The sequence below is a fragment of the Anopheles marshallii genome, chromosome 2, assembly GCF_943734725.1.
Source record: "Anopheles marshallii chromosome 2, idAnoMarsDA_429_01, whole genome shotgun sequence".
NCBI classification, from domain to species: domain Eukaryota; kingdom Metazoa; phylum Arthropoda; class Insecta; order Diptera; family Culicidae; genus Anopheles; species Anopheles marshallii.
This window is the reverse complement of record NC_071326.1, coordinates 18,982,324-19,003,053: the sequence shown is the minus strand read 5'-3', so window position 1 is coordinate 19,003,053 and position 20,730 is coordinate 18,982,324. Positions and strand designations below refer to the sequence as shown.

At 45.8% G+C, this 20,730-nt stretch overlaps 4 protein-coding genes across 4 annotated transcripts; 1 reads left to right on the top strand and 3 right to left on the bottom strand.

Moving 5' to 3' along the window:
* Positions 1–133: 133 nt before the first annotated feature.
* Positions 134–997, bottom strand: LOC128719222 (proteasome subunit alpha type-2). The gene is made up of 3 exons (XM_053812846.1): positions 951–997; positions 542–874; positions 134–464 (listed from the first exon to the last, which is right to left on the bottom strand). The coding sequence occupies exons 1-3, from the start codon at positions 989–991 to the stop codon at positions 134–136; spliced, it is 705 nt and encodes a 234-aa protein (XP_053668821.1). The 5' UTR covers positions 992–997.
* Positions 998–1,642: 645 nt separating this feature from the next.
* LOC128708553 (uncharacterized) lies at positions 1,643–2,506 on the top strand. Its single transcript, XM_053803531.1, has one exon. The coding sequence runs from the start codon at positions 1,643–1,645 to the stop codon at positions 2,504–2,506; it is 864 nt and encodes a 287-aa protein (XP_053659506.1).
* A 314-nt stretch (positions 2,507–2,820) lies between these two features.
* LOC128707671 (interleukin enhancer-binding factor 2 homolog) lies at positions 2,821–4,017 on the bottom strand. Its single transcript, XM_053802629.1, has one exon. The coding sequence runs from the start codon at positions 4,015–4,017 to the stop codon at positions 2,821–2,823; it is 1,197 nt and encodes a 398-aa protein (XP_053658604.1).
* Positions 4,018–4,358: 341 nt separating this feature from the next.
* Positions 4,359–4,987, bottom strand: LOC128719971 (28S ribosomal protein S10, mitochondrial). Its single transcript, XM_053813614.1, has 3 exons — positions 4,979–4,987; positions 4,661–4,905; positions 4,359–4,599 (listed from the first exon to the last, which is right to left on the bottom strand). The coding sequence occupies exons 1-3, from the start codon at positions 4,985–4,987 to the stop codon at positions 4,359–4,361; spliced, it is 495 nt and encodes a 164-aa protein (XP_053669589.1).
* Positions 4,988–20,730: the final 15,743 nt, after the last annotated feature.

Here is a 20,730-nt window from a genome sequence, read left to right as displayed (position 1 = left end):
CCATTGACCGAAAAGCTTTTTAATCATCCTCATGAAGAAAAGTATTTTATTCCAAAGTATCAACCCCACCGCAGTAATTCTATATTACCGAAAAAAAAGCTTCATTCACGAGCGCTTAAACAGTTAAATGAGCTTATGGAATATTGGCCAGGTAATCCTGCACATCGGATGGGTCCAGCCGGCGGAAACCGTTCGCATCACAAATGCCCACCTCGATGTTGTCCGCGTTCATCTGTCCCTCGAACCCTTCCTTCAGTGTAAGAATCGCCGTGTGAACCGCATCGTCAAGCTCGAGATCTTCACTGTAACGCTTCTCGAGGAACGTTTTGCCGTTGTTTGCATTTTTGCCCATAGCCGTCGCCTTCCACGCAAAGTATGCACCGGACGGATCGCACTGGAACAGGTACGGACGGCCATCGTCCCAGCCACAAATCAGCAGCGAGACACCAAACGGCCGGACACCACTAGTGGGGACATAAAGAAAATGGCTCATTAGATGCGATTCTGGTTGTCATCCAAGTAGGCGCATTGTTCTACTCACCCCGATTGCGTGTACTCCTGCATGACGGTGGCAACCTTTTGTACCAATTGCGACGTTGGAATGGGTTCGCGGTACGTGAGGTAGTAGTTCTGGGCCAACTTACGGGCCTGTTTCACCAGCAGCCGATAGTCGGGCCCCATGCCGGAATAGATCATACCGATATGGTTCGTCACCATCTCGACCTTGTGCACACTGTGCTCATCGTACAGGATTGATTTCTGCTTGTTTTCCGTTGCGATCACAACACCGTTCACCGCCTTGATACCAACCGAGGGTGCTCCAGCCGCAACCGCCGCCAGGGCATACTCGATCTGAACCAGTTTTCCCGAGGGGCTGCACAAGGGCGAGAATAGTGCGACATTTTGTTAGCTGGATTTGCTTGCAGATAACCACATAATAAGCAGCTTACCTGAAGGTGGTCAGCGAAAAACTATACCGTTCCGAAGCCATCACGCACAGTTCAACTTGATGCTACACACAGGGAGAATGTTTTTCAGAAAATGGTTTCAGCACGGAGAACACAAAACTTGGCAAAACAGCTTGCTCACCGGCATTGACAGCTGGTTCGCCCGCAATAAGGCGAAACCACACGCGGGCGAAAAATGTCAATCGAGCGACTCGCGGGCTATTGTTTGAAAAATTTGTTAATAATTATGTAAACTTTTGTAAAACATGCAATGGGAATTTAATAATATTTGATGGTGAACAATAATTTTTTGCTATATCAAACACATTCTTTACCTATGTTTAAGTTTAATTAACATTTTATTTTGCCATAAAACTTTGCGCCGCTGGTCCATTATAGCAGCCTCAAGTGAGGATGAGAATGAGATTTTCCACGTGAAGGATTTTCTCATTTGTTGTGCTCAGCAGCGGGAACACAAAAAACGGGAAAAACATTCCAACGCTAGAGTGTGTGTGTGTGTGGAGGTCCGATTGTCAAAAATTTTCACTCGCTCGTACAGCAAAATTTTCACCAGAGGTTCAAAGGACTCGGAAATTTCATTACCATTTCGTGCAATCACATGGGAGTATGTGCACTGGAGCTGTTGCTGTCACGTGGAGTTTCAAAATTGTTAACGCGTTTTTTCGTTCCAGAACATGCGGCAAATGGACCAGAAGTATGATCTCTCCAAGTGTCACGCGTACAATGAGAAAAGTTCGTTCGCGTTTTGGATCGTACTGGTGCTGCTGTTCTGCTTGGCGTTGGGCAATCTTTGCCTAACCCTATCCATAACGGCCATTTTACGGATCTATCGGGGTATGGAAAACATCGAGCTGATCCAGGATGCGGACGCGATCAAACTCTACGGCAACATCGATTTCGATCGTGTGTACAAGCAGGACGGTCTGCTGGAGAGTTTTTACGAGGAGCCGCTGGAAATCACCGGGGACGACGGTGACGTTTCGATCAACCTGGTCAATCGAAATGGACATTCGCATAACAAAGTTCAGCTCACGAAGGCGGGCAGCTTTCTGAAGGGCATTAATCATTTCGATGTGAAGGATCCGATCACGGGCAAGCAGGTGTTTGGGACTTCGCGGCCACACTACAACATGCCACAGGGAGCCATGGTGCTGCAGGCCCATCTCATCAACAGTGGTCGCATTGCGTCACCCATCAACGACACACTAAAGCTGCAGACACGGAACCGACTCACGCTGAAGGGCACCGAGGGCATCCGGATGGAGGCCAAAGAGTTGCTGTGGTCGGCGGATCAGAACATCTTCCTGAAGTCGGACAACGGAAGCACCATGCTGATGGGCGGAAACGGTGTGTGGGTGAACGTGAACAATTTACCCGTGGTAAAGAGTGACCACGGTACACGAACGGGATCGTCTAGCCAGTACAAGCTGTGTGTTTGCTATCCGCAGGGACGCATTTTTCGTATGGCAGTGCCAAAGTCGCACAATACGCGTGTTAACTGTGCTCATTTCAGCGCCAAGGAGAATCCCTGTGCGTAAACAACGCGCATTCGCGAACAGTATTAGCAGCGTTAGGAGCGAACATATCGGCCATATTAGACGTAGATCAGGTCTAGTTGCTCAAAGAACATTAAATTCTAGTCGTTTTTTCGTTTATTTTGAAATACTCAGTAAATCACCCTTGCGGGATTTACATGCGGTTGCAGAATGCGAACGTATAGTAGTCAGTGCATTTCGTTGAATTACATCGTAATGAGTTAATGTGTAACTTCTAGTCTAAAGTATCATTAAAATCCCAAGCGTTCCCTCTAAATGCTAAATGTATTGGACCAAGCGTCATGAAGTCATCGGACTCACTCCGTCTGCTCTTCGTTTATGGTTTCTCCCTCGACGCACTCCATGTCGTCCTCCTCGCCGTCCTTCTTTTCCGATGGCTTTTCGTACGCTGGTTCCAGTGGGGATACAACGACACCGTCCCACACGGACATCTCCTTCGCGACGGTAGTATTTTCTACAAAGCCAAGGATGTGTTTGTATCCGCCATGGGCCAACACGCGCACCAGTGTTTGTGCCGTCATGCAACATTCATCCTGCTGCACCAATGTCATCGATGTGTGCACCCGGAAGTGGCCGACCTCGCACGGATCCGTAATACCAGCTGATCCGGGCACAAACAGCCCAGAAGCCAGCAGTTGAAATACGCGCCGGAAAGCCACGTTTACGGGCAGTGCCTGACGGCTCGGGTTATTCATGATGACGGAATGGGCAAGCAGATCGCAAATCCACGGATTCAAAGGCTTAAACCCGTCGAAGCGACGTGCAAGATCCTTCAGTATGCGTATCAACACCTTTATGGTTGAATGGTGGGCATTTTCCTCGAACCAGCGCGTATGCCGAATGGCGGCCAAATGGCTTTGGATGATTTTGAAATCTAGATGCTTTTCCGTCTCCAGTTTGCGCATATTTTGGGGCAACGTTGCAATCAGACAGCGTACCTTCGCGAGTGAGTTCGATATTTCGAACCCCTTTTCACTGTACGTCAGCGAAAGTGCTTCCGCTTTGGGAACGACTTCCGTTTTCATTGACTTTTCCAAATCTTCCTCCACCTTTTTGCCGAGTGCTTCGGCGCAGTCCTTCGTAGGGAGTGACTTTAGGATGATGACAATATCGGCCACGTTGTTGCCTGCCATCATCGTGCCCTTCTTGTACGATCCAACTTGGCGTACCTCTTCCAGCTGGCATTTGGTAAAGTCTCCCGGGGCGATCACGATATTGTCCAGCACGCCCTGCACCTTGGCGACGAGATTCGAGATTGCGGTTTGTTCCGCTGCTGTTGGAGTGAGATCTTGGCTGCGTTTTAACAGGGCATTGGTGAGTGCTGAATCATCCGGAGCCGGGTGTACTCGGGGGAAAGCCATTTCAGCCAGGGTAAGATCGAACGGATGGCGGGGAAGAAATGTTTTCTTGTTCATGTACGGTGCTCCACGGCCTCGCATACCCATTCCCATTCCACCACGGCCGCCACCACGCATTATCCCTGGGCGAACCATAATTCACACTGGAAACAATACATCACAAGTAGTATTAACACTTTAGCATTAAATAATTGTGGTACTTACAATTTAAACTTGCTATTTTCGCGATTCTTTGGCGCGGTTGTCCCGGTTGCCGGACGATACCAAAACACAAACACTGTTTGATGGAAGTGTCGAGCGGATGAAAAATTTTGACATTTGCACAGCAACTTGCAGTTTGCTATAAATACCCAACATTACCATAAAATATCCCACAACAATGCGATGATTTCAGATTTCTTGCTTTTTTCATAAAACAAACACGACTTATTTTACTACTCGATGTACAACTTTATTAACTAATTTACACCGTACTGTTACTTTCGTAAATGTTCCGGCAGTTGCTGTAACTCCACTTTCGTCACCTTCAAAGCAATTCCCTCCGGCAGGTTGCGCTCAATGTACTCCAGGAACGTGTCGAGCGTGGACCCGGTAAGCTTGTGGAAGTGCATAAATCGGTAGTAATTTCGCACCTCGTACTGCACTCGATGTTTCTTGTAGATGTGCACCGATTTCAAAAGCGTCAAACGATCTTTCGCCGCTTTGCGCATTATCCAGCTGCAATAAAAAAAACAATACATGATACAAACCGGACAAAATTTGCGAGTCGCATACGTACTGTTTGCCAACTTCTATGTTCAAATGTTCTGCGGCCGTTTTAGCGTACATAGCATAGCTTTTCATCACTTCCGGATCGATTCCTTTCATCTGTAGTTCTACGCGGCTGTACAATTTATCCGGCACTCCAATGGAGCCCGGTTGTTCGATGGCATTGGTGGTTGATGCTACCACATCTGAATACCATCGTACGGGGTGGATTGGTCGCGGCACAACGGGTATAACGGTGCGAGCTAGATTGAACCACTATCGGAAGAAAGTATATCAACTGAGTTAATAGATTTCATCCTGTTTTTGCACTTTTTATTGCCGGCTTCACCTTCAGCATGCTGTATTGTGTTATTCAACAACAGACGGTAAACAAAAAATACCAATGTCAGTTTGACAATAAGCACGTTCGATGTTTTTACACTGGCGATGTTTTTTTCTCAGCTGATTTGCTGAAGTGCTAAACAAAATTGAAAATATTAAAATAAAAACGTGATTGTTTGAACTTTAAACAAGGAAATCGGTTTATTTAAGTCAATACAACTGCATGTATAAAAATATTGCAAGTATACTATGAAGAAGAACTCATTTCAATGAGGATCATCGCGCCCGATCCTTCATCGAACAGTAAAAACCCATCCTGTTCCAAGCTGTTCTTCGAAAAAATCATAAATGATCATCTTTTACCATACCTGGCGTGTGTTTTAGTCGTATAAATCGACTTTTATTGCAATTGTTAATAATTCCAATATTGCACTGTTGCACTGAATCAAACAGCACCGATATGGTATAACTGTGCGCATGTGGTGCGGAATTCCTTTTCCAGGATATTCCAACGAAACGGGACAGGGATGTGTGCGGTAGAACACGATTGACATTTACGTACGGGAGTAGAAGAGACAACATGATTAGAAAAAAAGAAACACACTCACACACAGTTCCTAGTGCGAAATCCGTTCCGGGTCGGCAAATGTGGCAATAAATTGTACAAAATATACACAAATTGCAACATAGTGGGCTAGTAATATAAGGTAGAATTAGCACTAAGTAGCGCTGCAATCGTTGCACGATGATAGTCAGGTGAAGTGTAAGCGCAAGGTGTCGAAAGTGGTCAGATATACGCCAGTGGATATAGTGCAGAGACGGACGATGCCATCTTTGCCGAATGGGTGTACCTGAGTGTGGCATGGATCTTTATAGTTTGGAGCCCAGCAAACAGTGGGTGGAAAACGAGAAGTGAGTGAGAGCATCTAGTGACGAACCACCACCAGCCACACACCCGGGCAGGACACAGCCAATGCGTCCGGCCTGGTACCATGGGCCAAACTAACAGCGGTTCATGTAAGTAGGATCCGTGTTCGGGAAACGATTTGCAAATTTACATAACCTCAATCTGATGGGGAGGAAGTTACAGTAAGTAAGAGGGTGGAAGCAAGGAGCGATGTAAACAATGCGGCCGGAAGAAGTTCAGGGACAGCAGGACCGGCTGATTCCCACGGTGGTTTCAACGCAATTATGTACTTCATTGCCTTCTAAAACGGGATGGCTTCGCTTAGTAGTCTTGCAAGCTGTCGATTCCTTCCGAGGGTCGCAATCCTTTTTCCTTCCAATTTTAGAGACAATCGTCACGTGTAAGCTGCATCAAGCAGGAGTACCACACCTGTCAGCAGGTTGCTTGTCCCGGGTTTCTCCTTACCTACACTATGAGGAAGTGAAGCATTAATGGAATCGAAAACTCAATCTATACGCTGACGGAATGGAGAAATTGGGGAATCCTACCACGTTAAGGAAGCGGAAGAGAAGGAATCTAAAGCAAACGCAACGTGGAAACGGTTCTTTTCCTTTTTGGCCTTCTCCTGCAGCTGCACGAAAGATAAACCGATCGTTGCTTCACCGCGTGAATCGCATTTCATCGTGGCAAGTGTATTCCCCCCGTCGCTGACGGAAATTGGGCTCGGTTCGTGCGAGACAAACGGCGAAAAAAATGCTGGCAAGACGTTCGAATATTAATCGCTTACACCTTGCGCAAGGAAGCGGTGAAATTTCTTCCACTTCATCGGAACCAAAGTGCTTCCATCCGGTGGAAATGATTACGGCGACCGGCGAACAGTTGCGATTACTGTTTTGCATGCTTCCGTTGTATGGGGGAAGGTTATAATTATGCAGAGACTAAAATTCCGTGCTGCTGTTGATCTACTCAGCCGAGGGACTGGTTATGTTTTTCGAACATTGTCACCTGTGGCCCACCCGCAGTTTCTGCCCAGCGAGAACACCGAGCATCGCACAATGGTGTAGTACCATTATGCACGCCTCATAACCGGCTGAGAAACCGTATCCACGCGGGTGTGTGGGCTACCGGGGCACACACACCGTGCTGCTCCGGCCCGACTGATTGGAATCGTATTCTGTGTGACATCGTTAGAAACAATAGGCTTCGTTTAGCGTACCATTCCACAAGGGCTGCCCGTAGCGAATGGACACACTCCGCATGTGGGTGAACTGGCGAACCGTCCGTACACCGGCACCCATGTTTTGCGATTACGTACCTTTAGACCATGGGAACCATTCCGAAGCTGCTCTTTTGCCAGGCTTTAGTGTCGGAGAAATCCCGGGGCTTCGTTACTATCGGTTGATACGTTTTAAGCGTCTGTTTCGTTCCGCAGTGAGGCTTCAGACGATCAGCTGTCTTCAGAAGGAGGGTGTAAAGCAATCGATCGAGAACGCAAAAAAAGAAGATCATAAAACAACAGTTTTTCTCGAAGCCTGTAGCTTGGGAAGCATGATCGGGATTGGGATGTCGAAAATTAAGGACAGCAGGGAAACAGACTGGGCCGAAGGTTTCGATACCATTCTGTTTCTATCTAGGGAATAAAATAAAATCAATTTTCCAACTGTTTCGTTTGGATTTGAACTGTGACGGTATTCGAATGGAAGGATCGATAGAAAGTAGAGAGAAAAATTAAAGCAAACATATGCGTTTGAATTTTTCATACCATTTTCCTGTGTGGGAATTAAGGTAAAAACCCTTGTTTAGACGGAATTAGAATTACAGTATTGTTAAATAAAACGGTTCTTGCTTATTTTAACTCATTCTTTATAAATGTTTTTGGTTCGAAGCGATCGAAACCTAATGAATGATTTATTGTCTATTACTACACTGCACTCTTTATAGAAAATTGGGCAAGATATTTTAAAGATTAATGTTATCAAATATTCTTTATAAATGTTTTTGGTTTGAAGCGATCGAAACCTAAATAATGACTATCTATTACTACACTATTACTACACTGCACTCTGTATAGCAAATTGAGCAAGATATTTTAAAGTTTAATGTTATCAATTTCTACAAGACACCAGTGCCACTTTTACGGCCAGATGCTGTAAATCTAGAAATAAATCCAATGTTTTCCCATTATCCTAGTGGCCCTGGAACGGGTCCTTAAAACAAAACAACCCAAAAGCATCCTTGTTGACATCTGCTGTTGGGCACTCGATACCGGTTAATAATTATCATCATCTGTGTGCGTATAGCACTTTCTACAATTTTACAGCATGGACAACAACAAAAAACCCTCTTGCAACCATCGTGCTGTGCTTGTGGCAATCACAAGCAGGTCAAAGCGAAGGATGCATATAGCGTCATCAGTTACAAGAAACAATCTTGCTGCTACACCCAAGCGTGTGCTGCTGCTGGGAGAGTCGGTTGCACATATATGCAGGCACCAGCACGGGATCGACAAGGCTTCTGATGCTTGATGATCGTTCAGCTGTTCTGTTGTTTTTAGCGATTCCTCTTTTTGGCTGGCCACATGCTACCACATGCGAGCGAAGGGCTTTGCATATGGTCAAGCGGTTACGATTCTGATAACCAGACCAAACCGGACGGACCGATAAAAACGTTATCAGCTGGCGAAAAAAAAAAGAAACGATTACGCGAAGATGATGGCTTCTGTACGAGAGGAGAAAAAAGGAGCACAGTTTGATTAAGTGTTGCGGATGGCGACACATACCGAGAAAAGCAACATGTTGCAGCTATGAGAAGGAGGTTCGTATATTAAAATATGATCGCATTTTGTTCTCATTTCGTTTTAGTGCTGTATAATATCGGAGGAACTGTGCGTTGAGTTTCCGGAAGGTCATTACATTAGGCGAAGTACAGATTTGGGGCGAGGATATTGTTTATGTTTATGGACAGTGTATGCGAAGCAATGTCTGTTATTCATGAAGGCAGCACAACTGTCTCGCTACTGTTATGCTTCTTGGTTGCGTTCTGTGCCATCTGCAGATGCCATACACTCGTTCGAGTGCCGCAAATGACCCGCCAGAAATGATGGCAGTTTTGAATTGGAAATGAGTGTTCCATACCGGCAGGACCAATGTGTTATTCTTTGGAAGAAAGGACGAGGGACTTGTGCTGTTGCATTACCAACCATTTTCAGCGAAGGATGACGCGTGCGGTGTTATTTTTCACGCCTTCGTATTTTGTTCGGATTAGGAGAGACAACCATCGATACAAGAGTACTTGGATAGGTTAGCTCTTAGCTAGATGAATGAAACTGTACGACGATCTCATGATCTTGTAATGGTGTGTGTGTGTGTGTTTTTTGAGCGCTACACCAGCTGGAAAGGTTCTTAATTTTCTTCCATCAAGAAAACAAAACTCTATATTTGGTAGCTGCGATTCTGAAGCAAATGATTTAGATGCACACATTAGCATTGACCGTGAGATTGGGCCGGTCGAATGTAAATACACGTGCATATATTACATTCCCACCCTTCCGATAGAAATCTCAATCAGATGCCGCCTTTCAAACGTTGCTCCGGCGGGATTCGTTTGTAAGCAATTTTCCCCTCCGAAACGTATTTACGAGCCCCGAGCTCTGGCATCGTCTCGCAAGCCACACGTTTTCCCTATCGATCGTAAGAAATTCCAATCAAACGGAACGGAAAAATCTAATTTTACATCCGTACACATCGTGCCGCTAATCGCGTGCGCTTCCCAAAACACGATCGCGATTTGTGGAATGGTTTTTCGCTGTGACCGTGACTAAGATTTTTGTTGGTGCTGTTGAAAAGCGAAAAGATGCTCTGAAGTACTCCTGGTGTGGGGTTTTGCAGATGAATTTAACACACCAGCCTACCAGGCACAACAAAATGAAGCATGCTTTGTGGATAATATTCTAGCACTGGTTTTTTGTTGCTTTTGTTGCTGTTGCTCACTAGACCAGAGCCTGCATTTGGTGGAGGCCATCTTGCACATTTGCTCCCTAGCAAAACTGTTGTTTATTTTAAGTTTACTGGTAGATCTTTTTTGCTTCTTGTTGGCTTCCACCGTCCATGCCAACGGAGCGGTCTGGGCGATCGCGAAAAAAACAGGACCAGACCCCCCCTTACTATTTGGCTACAAAACATGCGCTTCGCGTAAGTCGCTTCACTTTGTACAGTGTGTTCATCATTTCCATCCATCACAACGCCCCACAGGCAAGTGCAGCGTCTGTTTTCACGCAGTTGTGTTTTTTTGTGTGTATTCCTCCTTGCTGTTGCACTTTTCACGTGAACGACGACACACACGGTGACTGGGGGAGAGTTTTCTTTGTCCCCAGGCCCGTCCAAGGCCACGGCGGGACAACCGTTTGGCAAGAGTGTAGAAGGAGCTGTGGTGTAGCACACCAGACACGATGGTTTCGGGTTCAGCGATCCGTACGTTACTTCATGGGGACAGTAGCAGCTGTTAATATCGCTGGTGTTAGTCTCTTGGGGGCACACGTTTTACATCTTTTCTTCGGGAGCTCTCTCTGCCACGCTTACGAATGCAGCGCCGATGAAGATCGCACTGCTAGTTAATGTTGACAAGGGTGGGGAAGCGTTTTAATGAGTTTATACATTTCCAGACGCGTATCCATCATTCATTTCAAACAATCAATCCATCTTCCAAGTGTTTAAAATTACTTTTCTATGTTTTTTTTGTTTGTTTTAATTTTAGACAGTTTAGAGAGGAAAGGAAATAATTTTCATCTCGAATCAACGCCACATTGTAACGCAATGCAAAACATTCCCTCACACGGGACTCAAAAGCCGGCAGCTGCATTTATTACCCCGTGCGGAATTTGCTTTGTTGGAGAGATGCAAAGAATATACGGCAGAAGCGTCATCTCACCACACGCCGCGCATATTTGCTTGTTAGCAACATCTGCCGCGTTATGTTTTGGGTGACGATCGCCTGATGCGTCCGCGCTTTTCGCTATCAATGGTGGCGTAAAATGTATGTGTTTTTTTTGTGTGTGCTCTCGCGTGGTTGTTGCTGTCCAAGCTTCTTGCTTCGGACTCGTGCATATTTATGATTTTTTTTTCTTTGTAGTTAAACAACATCGCGCCACCGTCCAAATGCACACACGCGGATAAGAAAGGGTGCTGGTTTTGGCTTTTTTTTATTGAAGATATCAAACTACATGGACAAGTGCGCGTGCCGGTAGGATAATTCGCGCACTTAGACTCTTCCGGTGGACCTAACGTAACAAGCCAGCTAGAAGCCCATTCCAAGGCTGGTTTAACTCGTACGGGTGCGTGCCTGAAGTACACACCCGACCGGAAAGGGCAGCATTTAGTGAGTCGCACTTCAACTCGGTGGCCAATATGTTTGGAAGATGGGAGTTGGGAGGGTGTAACCTACGACGAAACACGTGCTTGCGTAATTGTTCGGTCAACACCGTACAGTACCGACCGTACTGAAGGAGGGTGCGGTGGTATCCAGAACATATAGGAAAAGCGTGCCGCGTCACCGCGCTTCGATGCGCCACAGCCGCGGTTGGGTGATCGCGAATGAACGAACGTTTATGAATGGGTAATTGCACTTGAGGAACCAACAATGAAACTCATAATAGAAATCAACCAACTGGTTGGTGGTGATGATGCTAGAATCTCCTCTGTGTCGGGAATATCTCAGCGGAAGTGAGACCAGTGTCAGACCCATTCGTCGCATCGATACACACAGAACCTTGTGAAGCAGCATTGATGCGTTTGGTTTGGTTGTTCTGTTGAAGAACACACTGGAAACAGAGGTCAACGCATCGGGTGAACTGCGCGGGGTTTGCTAGGTGGCACGTGGGCCCGGAAGCACCGTTCCGGAGTTTTAGGCAGCGTTTAGCTTCAGTTTTGTTCGAACGTGACCGTGATGTTCGGTGTGCGTTAAAAAAATACCCCCATACGCAACGTCCCGTGCACACAGCACAGACACTGCCGAAAACGTTTTCCCTTTGGGTGGGCTTTTTGCGTACTTGTTTTATTCTACCATGCCCTTCAAAAGTCCCCCTTATATCTGGAATGGAGCGAACCTTCGAGTGCGGTGACCTAAAACTGTCGTGCCTAAACGACACTCGGAAGACTCGGCGCATCATCGTTCGGTGGTGCAGCATATGGAAATGGATTCAGGCGTAACCGATGGCACGCGTACCGGCGGAAGCACTCGTGCCTGCAGCTGGTGCGTTTCGGTGCCGGTGTTTCGTTTCCTCGTTGTGGTGCCCGCGCGCTCTCGTTGTGTTGTATGTGCCCTCCGGAAAGCATAATGCAATTCGCCACGGTTTTCACCGCCGAACGAGGGAAGGAAACGAAAGGAAGAATAAAGAAAGACACGCCGTTCATCCCGTGCGCCGTTGCCTTTCCATGTTTGCCGGGGTTTTTTTTTTCGGTAGCCGCATTAGGGATCCGGGTTTCACAGCTTTGACACCGAGCGGCATATTGAGCACGTCGACGACGTTTCTTTTGTCGTTGTGCGTTTCGCTGCTTCTCTTTGCGTTCCAATGCAGCGGTGTGCGATCTGTTTGAGCATAGATCGGAAGATCAGCAGCATCCGAATGGTAGACGGGATCGGAAATTTGGGACGCAGCATATGTGCACTTTCATGCTATAGTTCTTGAGCGGCCGTCTTCTGAAGATGGCATGGCATCGCTCGACATTATGTACGCGTGCGGTTTCTTCTTTTCGTTGGCATTTGCTCTTCTTTGAGCGTGCCATTTGCGAAGTGATGCGAAGGGAAGAACGTTGGGAAGATCCTTTTTTCCGGAAGGTCTAAAGCGTGAGGATATTGCAATTCGAAGGATAAGATATTTGAGTGGAAATAAGATTAGTTTGCATTTTTACTATTACAGATATTAAAATCGTTATCGTTTTATATTGGGTTTTTGTACCATATAGAAGGGGATATATGATATCTCCCTCAAGATGTCTTTGGTACTGTATCTGTGCATCTGAGAAAGAATCGTCCTGAAATCCTAGACCGTCAAGCATCGGTAGGAGCAGATGGATACGAACATGAAGCAAGGAAGACGAACCAAAAATCCCAAACGATGTACCTCTGACACCTTCTGGCGTGCGCCAGGCTTCACTTTTATGCCCTTCCTCTCGAAGCCCTTTTCCTTCTTATGGGACTGCACCCCAGACACCCAAACCTCTGTTGTTCAAGCGTGCCTGGAAGATGTATGCTCCGGGGATAAGATCTTTGCAAAGTAAATTGAGCTCGACGCACAAGACAAAGAAAAGCTGCACAGCGTACGTAAGCAAAACCGCAAATACTATTGATTGATCTTGATCCCAGGGAACTGGGCAACTGCTCTCTGAGTTCCTGCTGATGTGCCATACAAAAATAGCAAAACACCCTCGACCGCGACATATGGTCCTCGTTCGCTGCATGCGATGCTCCACACCGGTTTGATGTGCCATTGCCTTTGGTGAAAAGGAAATCCATCACTCAGCGCGGCACGCGGAAATGACTGCCATGATCGTGTTCTGGCAATCCCGAAACGTGGCAGCGTGTATCATTCTGCGTTGGGCATTGTTGGACTGTTGGCACGCTATTGTCGATCCATCTGTTGGCATTTGCCTTAGTACTGGTTCAGGTTTAGTAGACCGCACCGCGGATGCATTTTTACGAACAGCATAAAAAGGTCAACCCCTTTTTAGCGAACATCAATTGGTGGTTGTGGTTGGCAAGGTGTTGAAAATATTTGGAAAATCTTTTGTGGATAGAGCGCTTAGAGAGACCATCTGGATCTTTATGTTTTTTCTGTTACTGGTAAACTGCGCCTTTAAGGACACGCTGAAGACGTGATTATTAACAAAGGCAATCGGAACAATAATTGTTGCAATTAGGGAATTAATTGTAATTACTTAGTAAGTTAAAGCATTAAGTAGCTAATGAAAAGAGTTAGTCTAGGATCTCTTGTCTTAATATCTTAAGGCTTCGATTTTTAAAAGACTTCGGTAAAGGGGATTGGCTGTCTTCCTTCAAGCATGACGATAGAGGGTGCTTTTGTGTGACTGAAGCATGGAACTTGTTTGCGATTTATTTGCTTAGTTCAAATCTTTTCTTGCATTGATGACTTCAACATCCATGGTCTATGTTGGAAAATTGTATCTGTGATCGGCTTGAGTTGTGGAAAAATTGGAAATAAATTAATGCTACCATTACTGATCTTAAATATGTACAGCAGATGTTGCCACACTCTTGATTGACGGTGCTGTGGCTCCGGTAGGCTGGTATCGTCGTCGTCCGAACCAAACCGAAACCGAAATGAATCAACGTAAAGGGTGTCCCACATAAAATAAAATTACGGTTATTAAATAACATTAGAGTGAGAAAGTGAGACTTTAAGAAAAAATGAATTGTGGTATGAAACTACATCACCCCGGAAGATCGTAGGGCCCTCGTGTCGTTTCTACAGATGTAGATCTCCCCGTTTACAATCACGGTAGTAGCGAACTAACGAATGTGCACTACTTTGTTTGAGAAAATGAGCAAATCGCTTGCCAAATCATGTATTTCTTGACAAACTTTGTAGGTTTCTGCTCCCTCAATTCCTCCGAACATCAAATTTGTCCTTGGGGGTGAACAACAGTACTGTTGGGCATCTAGACATGATCGTCAACACAATAGACAACAAGGTGATTTTTATCTTATGTGATTATTAATACAAAACTTTTTGATTGGTTCTATTGCTACTAGTGTGATACTAGACAACGAAATAATCAGTTATAATGGCCAGCTTTAGGTATAATGCTATATTGGTGTTAAATTCACCCCTTCGTTACTATTTTTACCACACCCAAGCAGTCACACATTAAATACAATCTCTCCCGAAGGAGCGCACGGGGTTGTACGATGTGATTAACGCTTCTCGGAAGTTTCTACCTTATTTGTGTTCATAAATGTGTCTCTTCCCCCCAAAAATAGATCGTTTATCCGCGGTCGCGAAACAGCGCAAAATAGGGGAGTGGAGTGTGTGTGTGTATGAGTCTTTGGAGGTACACGTAGGGTGTGGTAAAAATAAATATAAACTCTTCTCCCTGCCCGGCAGTGTGGATAGTTTGTCTTCTTTTAAGAATTCGATGAAGCCGAAAGACTGGAGAGATGTTACCAGTCCTTCGGAAGGGGGTGGTTTGTGTCGTGTTTTTTTTGTAGTTTTGTTTCCACTGATATCATGTTGCTGGTATGTGGGACATACTGAAACGCCAAGTAGTATATCTGTTTAAATATAAATAGACGAAGAAAGAGATCTAACATTAAGGGAAAATGATGCGTTAAAAATGTTGTCAAAAACGAAAAAAAAACGCTGTTTATACACTGAACACACACCCGATGATGGTAGATAGATGTGGGTCGCGTTAATATGCCTGCTGCAGACGTTACGCTAGTTTTGTATGCGCAAGGCTCACACGACACGACGGTACACCTTGTCACATCGTTATCAGAGCAGCCCGGTGCAAAGCCGTCCGAGGGTGCCCGGTGCTAAACGATCATGGTTACGATCGCCATCGATGGGACGGAGAGAGAGAGAGAGAAAAAAAAGCGTAAACTGTAAACATTTATATAAAAAAAATGTTTGCTATAACGGCAGAGGCGCAGCTTGACGCACGATTGGCATATCATCGTCGCCTGGCACCCGTTTCGCTCCTCGCTGTTTGGGGTTAATGTTTGCACACACGCGCCTTTTTCGGCAGCTGTTCCGACACCGGAACCGGAGCCTCCCCATCAGGCGGCAAACGACCCACGCGACTGCTGCGGGTTGCTTAAGTTTGTATCGTTCGGTTTTTTTTTTTTTTTGTTTGGTTATGTTTCGGGGTCCTTTTTTTTGTCGGGCAATTTTTAATATGACGCTGTTTACTGAGTTCCGATATAGCTCGGCGGTTGATGGCTGGTGGTAGCCGGTGGTAGAAGAAATTTGCACATGGCGCGTGTCGCCGGTACTTCAGAAGCGGAGCAACATAAAATCATCAGAAAGCGCATAAGATGAACCGAACGAAAATGAGGCGCAAAAAAAAACGACACGAAAAATAAGTCTGATGAGAGGCGTGCGCCCATCGGTGTGTCCCGTTAATGACGATCGTATATAGGGATCTTGACGCGCAGCAGCCGGCCCCAGGATCGTCCCCGTCACCGCTATTGACGATCAGCAACATATTGACTTACGAGGCGCAAGGTGCTTTTTTGCGTTCTTTCCTTTTATTTCTGATTCGGCTTTATTTTTTTTCCTTTGTTTTCCCTTCTGTTTGTCTGCTCGCAGCGCTCAGGTCCAGCTGTTTCACAAGCAAGGACGAGACGAGCCTGATCCAACTAAAAGGAACCACAGCAACTGCACTGCGTGGCTTCAGGTTATCATCCATCCTCGGTCATCAATCGTGTTTTTGTTTCTCTTCTATCCCATCTCCTCATCATTCGAACCAGGGACCCAGAAAGGAATCAAAGGAAGAATGAGGAAACCGTGTATGTAAAACATCTGCGCGCACACGCACTCTAAAGCGGATTGCTTTTCTAAAGCGTTCTTCATCGTTTTTTTTTCCTGTTGTAGATCGTGATCCTCTTCCCGTTGGATTGAACCCGTGGGATGTCGTTTAGAAGGACCGAGAGATCCCCGGGACACGGGCATAAGTGCGACCGGGTCCGAAATGCTCGCTCCTGATTGGTCGGAGGTCGCGTGGCACCGGACCGGCATATAATTGTGGCTTGGAGTTTTTTTTTTTCGTTTTCTTGATGCTTTTCTTCACTGGCCTGCTGCCACCACCGGCTGCTATCAGTTTTATTTCCCTGGCAACTCACTCTCGGCCTCCTTGTGGTCTCGTCCTTTAGCCGCCCGCTTTGCTTGGTCCTTCTTTCATCAAACCCGTAAGGGAAGCGGACGCATATGCCTTACGGTCCAGGCCGAGAGAAGTTTCATTTAGCAGAAAGGACCTTACGGTTGGGTTCTCGCAGCGTTCAGTCGCTGGGCCTTGGGGGAATCCTTGTTGCTTTTCGAGCGAATTGATTGGTATCGGTCGCACGCCAGTGCTACGCTCGATGCCAGGACTACGCTACTCCGGCAGTATCATTTGTGAAAGGACGAACCTTCGAACTCTGTACAACTGAAACGTACTCTTACAAGAAGCAGTACGTTCAAGATTCAGATCCTTGCCAGGTTTCGAAAGCAATCGAAAGGGAGAATATTTTCATCAAAACGAAATCCCAAAAAGCAGCTGTTCCTGGCGTATGCTCGGGTATGCTTAAGGGAAAAGTGGTTTTTTAGGTTCGTCTCAATAGTGCGCGCTGCAAGGTTTGCTGCAGTTCGTTTCATTCGAAAACGGGACGAGGTTTTCAGCCCGATCGAATCGTCCTCAACATTTCCTGCGTTGCAGTGCAATTGGGCTTTGTTTGTGCGATTTTCTAAGACTCTGTTGGATTCCTTGAAGGATTTTAAGAAGATGGTAGAGCTTGTGTTTCATTACGGAGTTTTCCAAATTTTGCACAAATCCTTGATCGTCGTGGTGTTGCATCTTCTACCTGGTGCATGAAATTTTCTTTCGAGACTTAAAATAACTATTCGATGGTAGTAAAAAAACGACTTAAATAGTAAAAAAAAATAGGTAATCCATTTTTATGATCACTGTGGGAACCAGGTCTTTCAGGAACATCAGTGTCTTTCAATACAATGTGTACTTTAATACAATGAAATTGAAATGCTGACCTCACGTTTTAATGATTTGCTCTAACCCATCAACCTAATGAAATGTCTCTGGCTTTCGTCTTGCATCTCATAATAGTCTACCAAACGGCACGATTCAAACACACCGAGTGAACATTTTCGAAACCAAATCAATCCATTTGCATGCCACGAGCAGCACCACATAGGGCGGCGGTGCGTTTACTTCGTGAACCACTTTTCCGTGGGCAATCGGATTTTCGTGACCACCGGTAGAGGTGCTTTTGTTTTTCCCTTTGGTTAACCAAGTGAAAGCTAATTGGTTTGCGCTCGCGCACATTGCCCTAGTGTAGAAATTAATTAATTCGCGTTTAATTAAAGCACAAACGCGCGTGTACCGCAAAACACATCCCAAAACTAGCGCAAGTGGGTGCTGTTTGTGTGAGTAGTTGGATAATTAATTTGAAACCAATTCCGGGACGCAATGTCCGGGGGGGATGCGCTGTACCGTGCAGTACTTTGGGCATTAATTTCGCCAGTTTAGTACAGTCCATGTCCATGGGCGATGGGTTTCCGGAATAATGGAAGAGCAAGTTTCAGAGGAGCTGGCAAAACAAGGAACTATCTATTGTTTGAATCGTATGTGAATTAGCTTTGGAACACAAGCACTAAACCTGTACAGTCTGATCAGTTATTTTAAATGAACGAACGAACGAACTTTGTTCGTTAAAATATGTTGCTGTAGTTCGCGAATAGTCCCCAGGTTGAAATATCTATATAGGCAGGTCGGGAAAAAGTAATTAAACGAACTATGGTACAGGTTAGAATACCACATATTGAACGGCATGTAACGCAGGTTGAACTGCTCGTAACGCAGGTTGAACGAAGTGTAACGTGAGTGGAGTGATTTGGAACGGCAGCTTGTGCGAACTACCCGTCAAATGTAGAAGCATTTAGTGACCGACCAGACCTAGAACGGTAGCTTGTGCGAACTATGTGTACGAGATACAGTATGAGAAACACATTTTTATGAGAGTCAAAAGAACGAAAGATCTGTACCGTTCGTTTAGTTCTTCACAAAGAACGAACCGGTTCACCCATGTTCACGCAAACCTTTACTTTGCATAAAATTCCATACGACTTATATACGGCTAGTAATATTATAGAAAAGGGCAAAATCTATATCGTTTTCCCACAACTTTCTACCAGCCAGTAACATGCTTCATGTTTGTATGATGAACTGCATCCGGACGCACCTTGTCCATGGATTTGTTCCACGTCTCGAATCAGTTCATTAACTTTTTTCCCAATTTCCTTTGCATCCGGCTTTCCCGCTATCTGCCCACAGTGATGAAAGTTTTGTCTTCCTGTGCCCTCTACTGTACATGGCTAGTGTGTTAGAAATTTAAAATCGAGCTCATTCCCACGCCACAGCACACATATTTAGAGGGAATATGCCATCACACACGGCACTGCATCAAATCGTCCTCGATCGGAATGGTCTGGCAATCCCCGGATCCTCACACCAACATCTGGCAATGTGTGCGCGATCGGCTCCCCCCCAAAAAAAAAAACAGGACCTTTCCGTACTGCCGGTATCTGGCATAATGGTTTTCCACCCTCTCTCAGTCCGTGCGAGTTGTGAGACTTTTTCCTTCCTTTCCTTTTTAGTGGTGCTGCCAGTCGATTTGGTGTTGTTTTTTTTCTTCCTTCGCTTTCGCTTGCCTGTCAGTTCCACTTTATCCTACGCGCGACGTCTGTTCCTCGAAATCAAATTAAACGCACGGAGCGGAAGAGGACATTTCCGCTTTTTTCCTATCGGGTTCAGGATTTGTGTGCAAAGTATTGGGTGAACACGCAGATGTAAAATGGGTCCCGTGTGTGTTGTTTCTCTCGCTCGCTCTCTCCTGTTGCTTCATATCTGTTCTGGCAGCAAATGTGATGTGCTCCTTTTGGGTCTGTTTCCTTTCGTAGGAAGAAGGATTTCCCAACATCCGCCAAGAAAAAAAAAGCGGAAGAAAGACGATCTTCCCGTGGACGAAGATCGGAAGTAAAGGTCGATAGATCGGTGTTAGCATTTGCTCACTTGTTTTTTTTTGCTGTTGGTTGCCGCTTCTTCCCAATCTTTTCATACTTCCCGTTTTCGTTTTGGGCAATTTTTTCTACCTTTTTTGTTCCATTCTCTATCCAGCATCGATTCCTTACTTCCGCATCCTTGCGTTTCCTTCTGCGTGCGCATTCGAAGATCGACAATGACCATCCAAATTCCGGTTTCCGGTCGTGTTGACCTTTGCTGATTTTGCACACATGCCAGACCGGACAGGATCTGTCAATGAGAGACGACTGAACCACTGTTCAGGGATGTATTGCAGGTATATTGGGCGAAGGTATATTGATAGCACCTTCAATTACGGGCAATTTTAGAAAACGAAAAGTGAGAAGTTTGACGAAAAAGAAAAAAAAAACACATCTGGCAGCGAAAAGGTACGGCGGTAATTTACATCCTAGAAGGATCGGTCCTAAGAATCGAACACCCCAAACCATTCTGTGATGCGTTTTGCCCGTAGCGAGAAGATAATGAGATGCACCGTGCAGCTGGCTAAAGCATCGATCGCATCCGATCGGTTTGGGGTTTTTTGTTGGAACACAGCAGGGACATGATAATTAGGAAAACAGGATAAACCGAAGATTATCATTCCGCCAGAGCTGGTACGGCTGTTGGTGTGTTGTGTTTTGACAGCGGGATGTGTAATTGCCTTTGTTTCAAACCATCCATCGGCACCGTCACAGGAGATGAAGTTTTATTGCCCAGCAGACACACTCACATACCGACCGACCGCAAAAGGGATTCCTCCCACCGTTGCATCGGTGGCATCTGGGAAAATCAATCTACCGTCCGGAAATGCCCGTTCGGGAATAGTGCCAGATGTGTGGAATTTGCATTTTCGCTCTGTGTTTGACCCTGGCGATCCTTTGGAAGTCGATTTTTACCGTGCGCGGCCTGTTACCAACCTTCGACTTGCAAGCGAGTTTGTTTAGTGTTTATGGTGTGGGGCGGACAAAGGATGGGAAAGTTTGTTTTAGCAGCGAGCGGCGGCGCTGGTTTTATGGTTTTGCATTACCGTTGCTATTGGTCCCC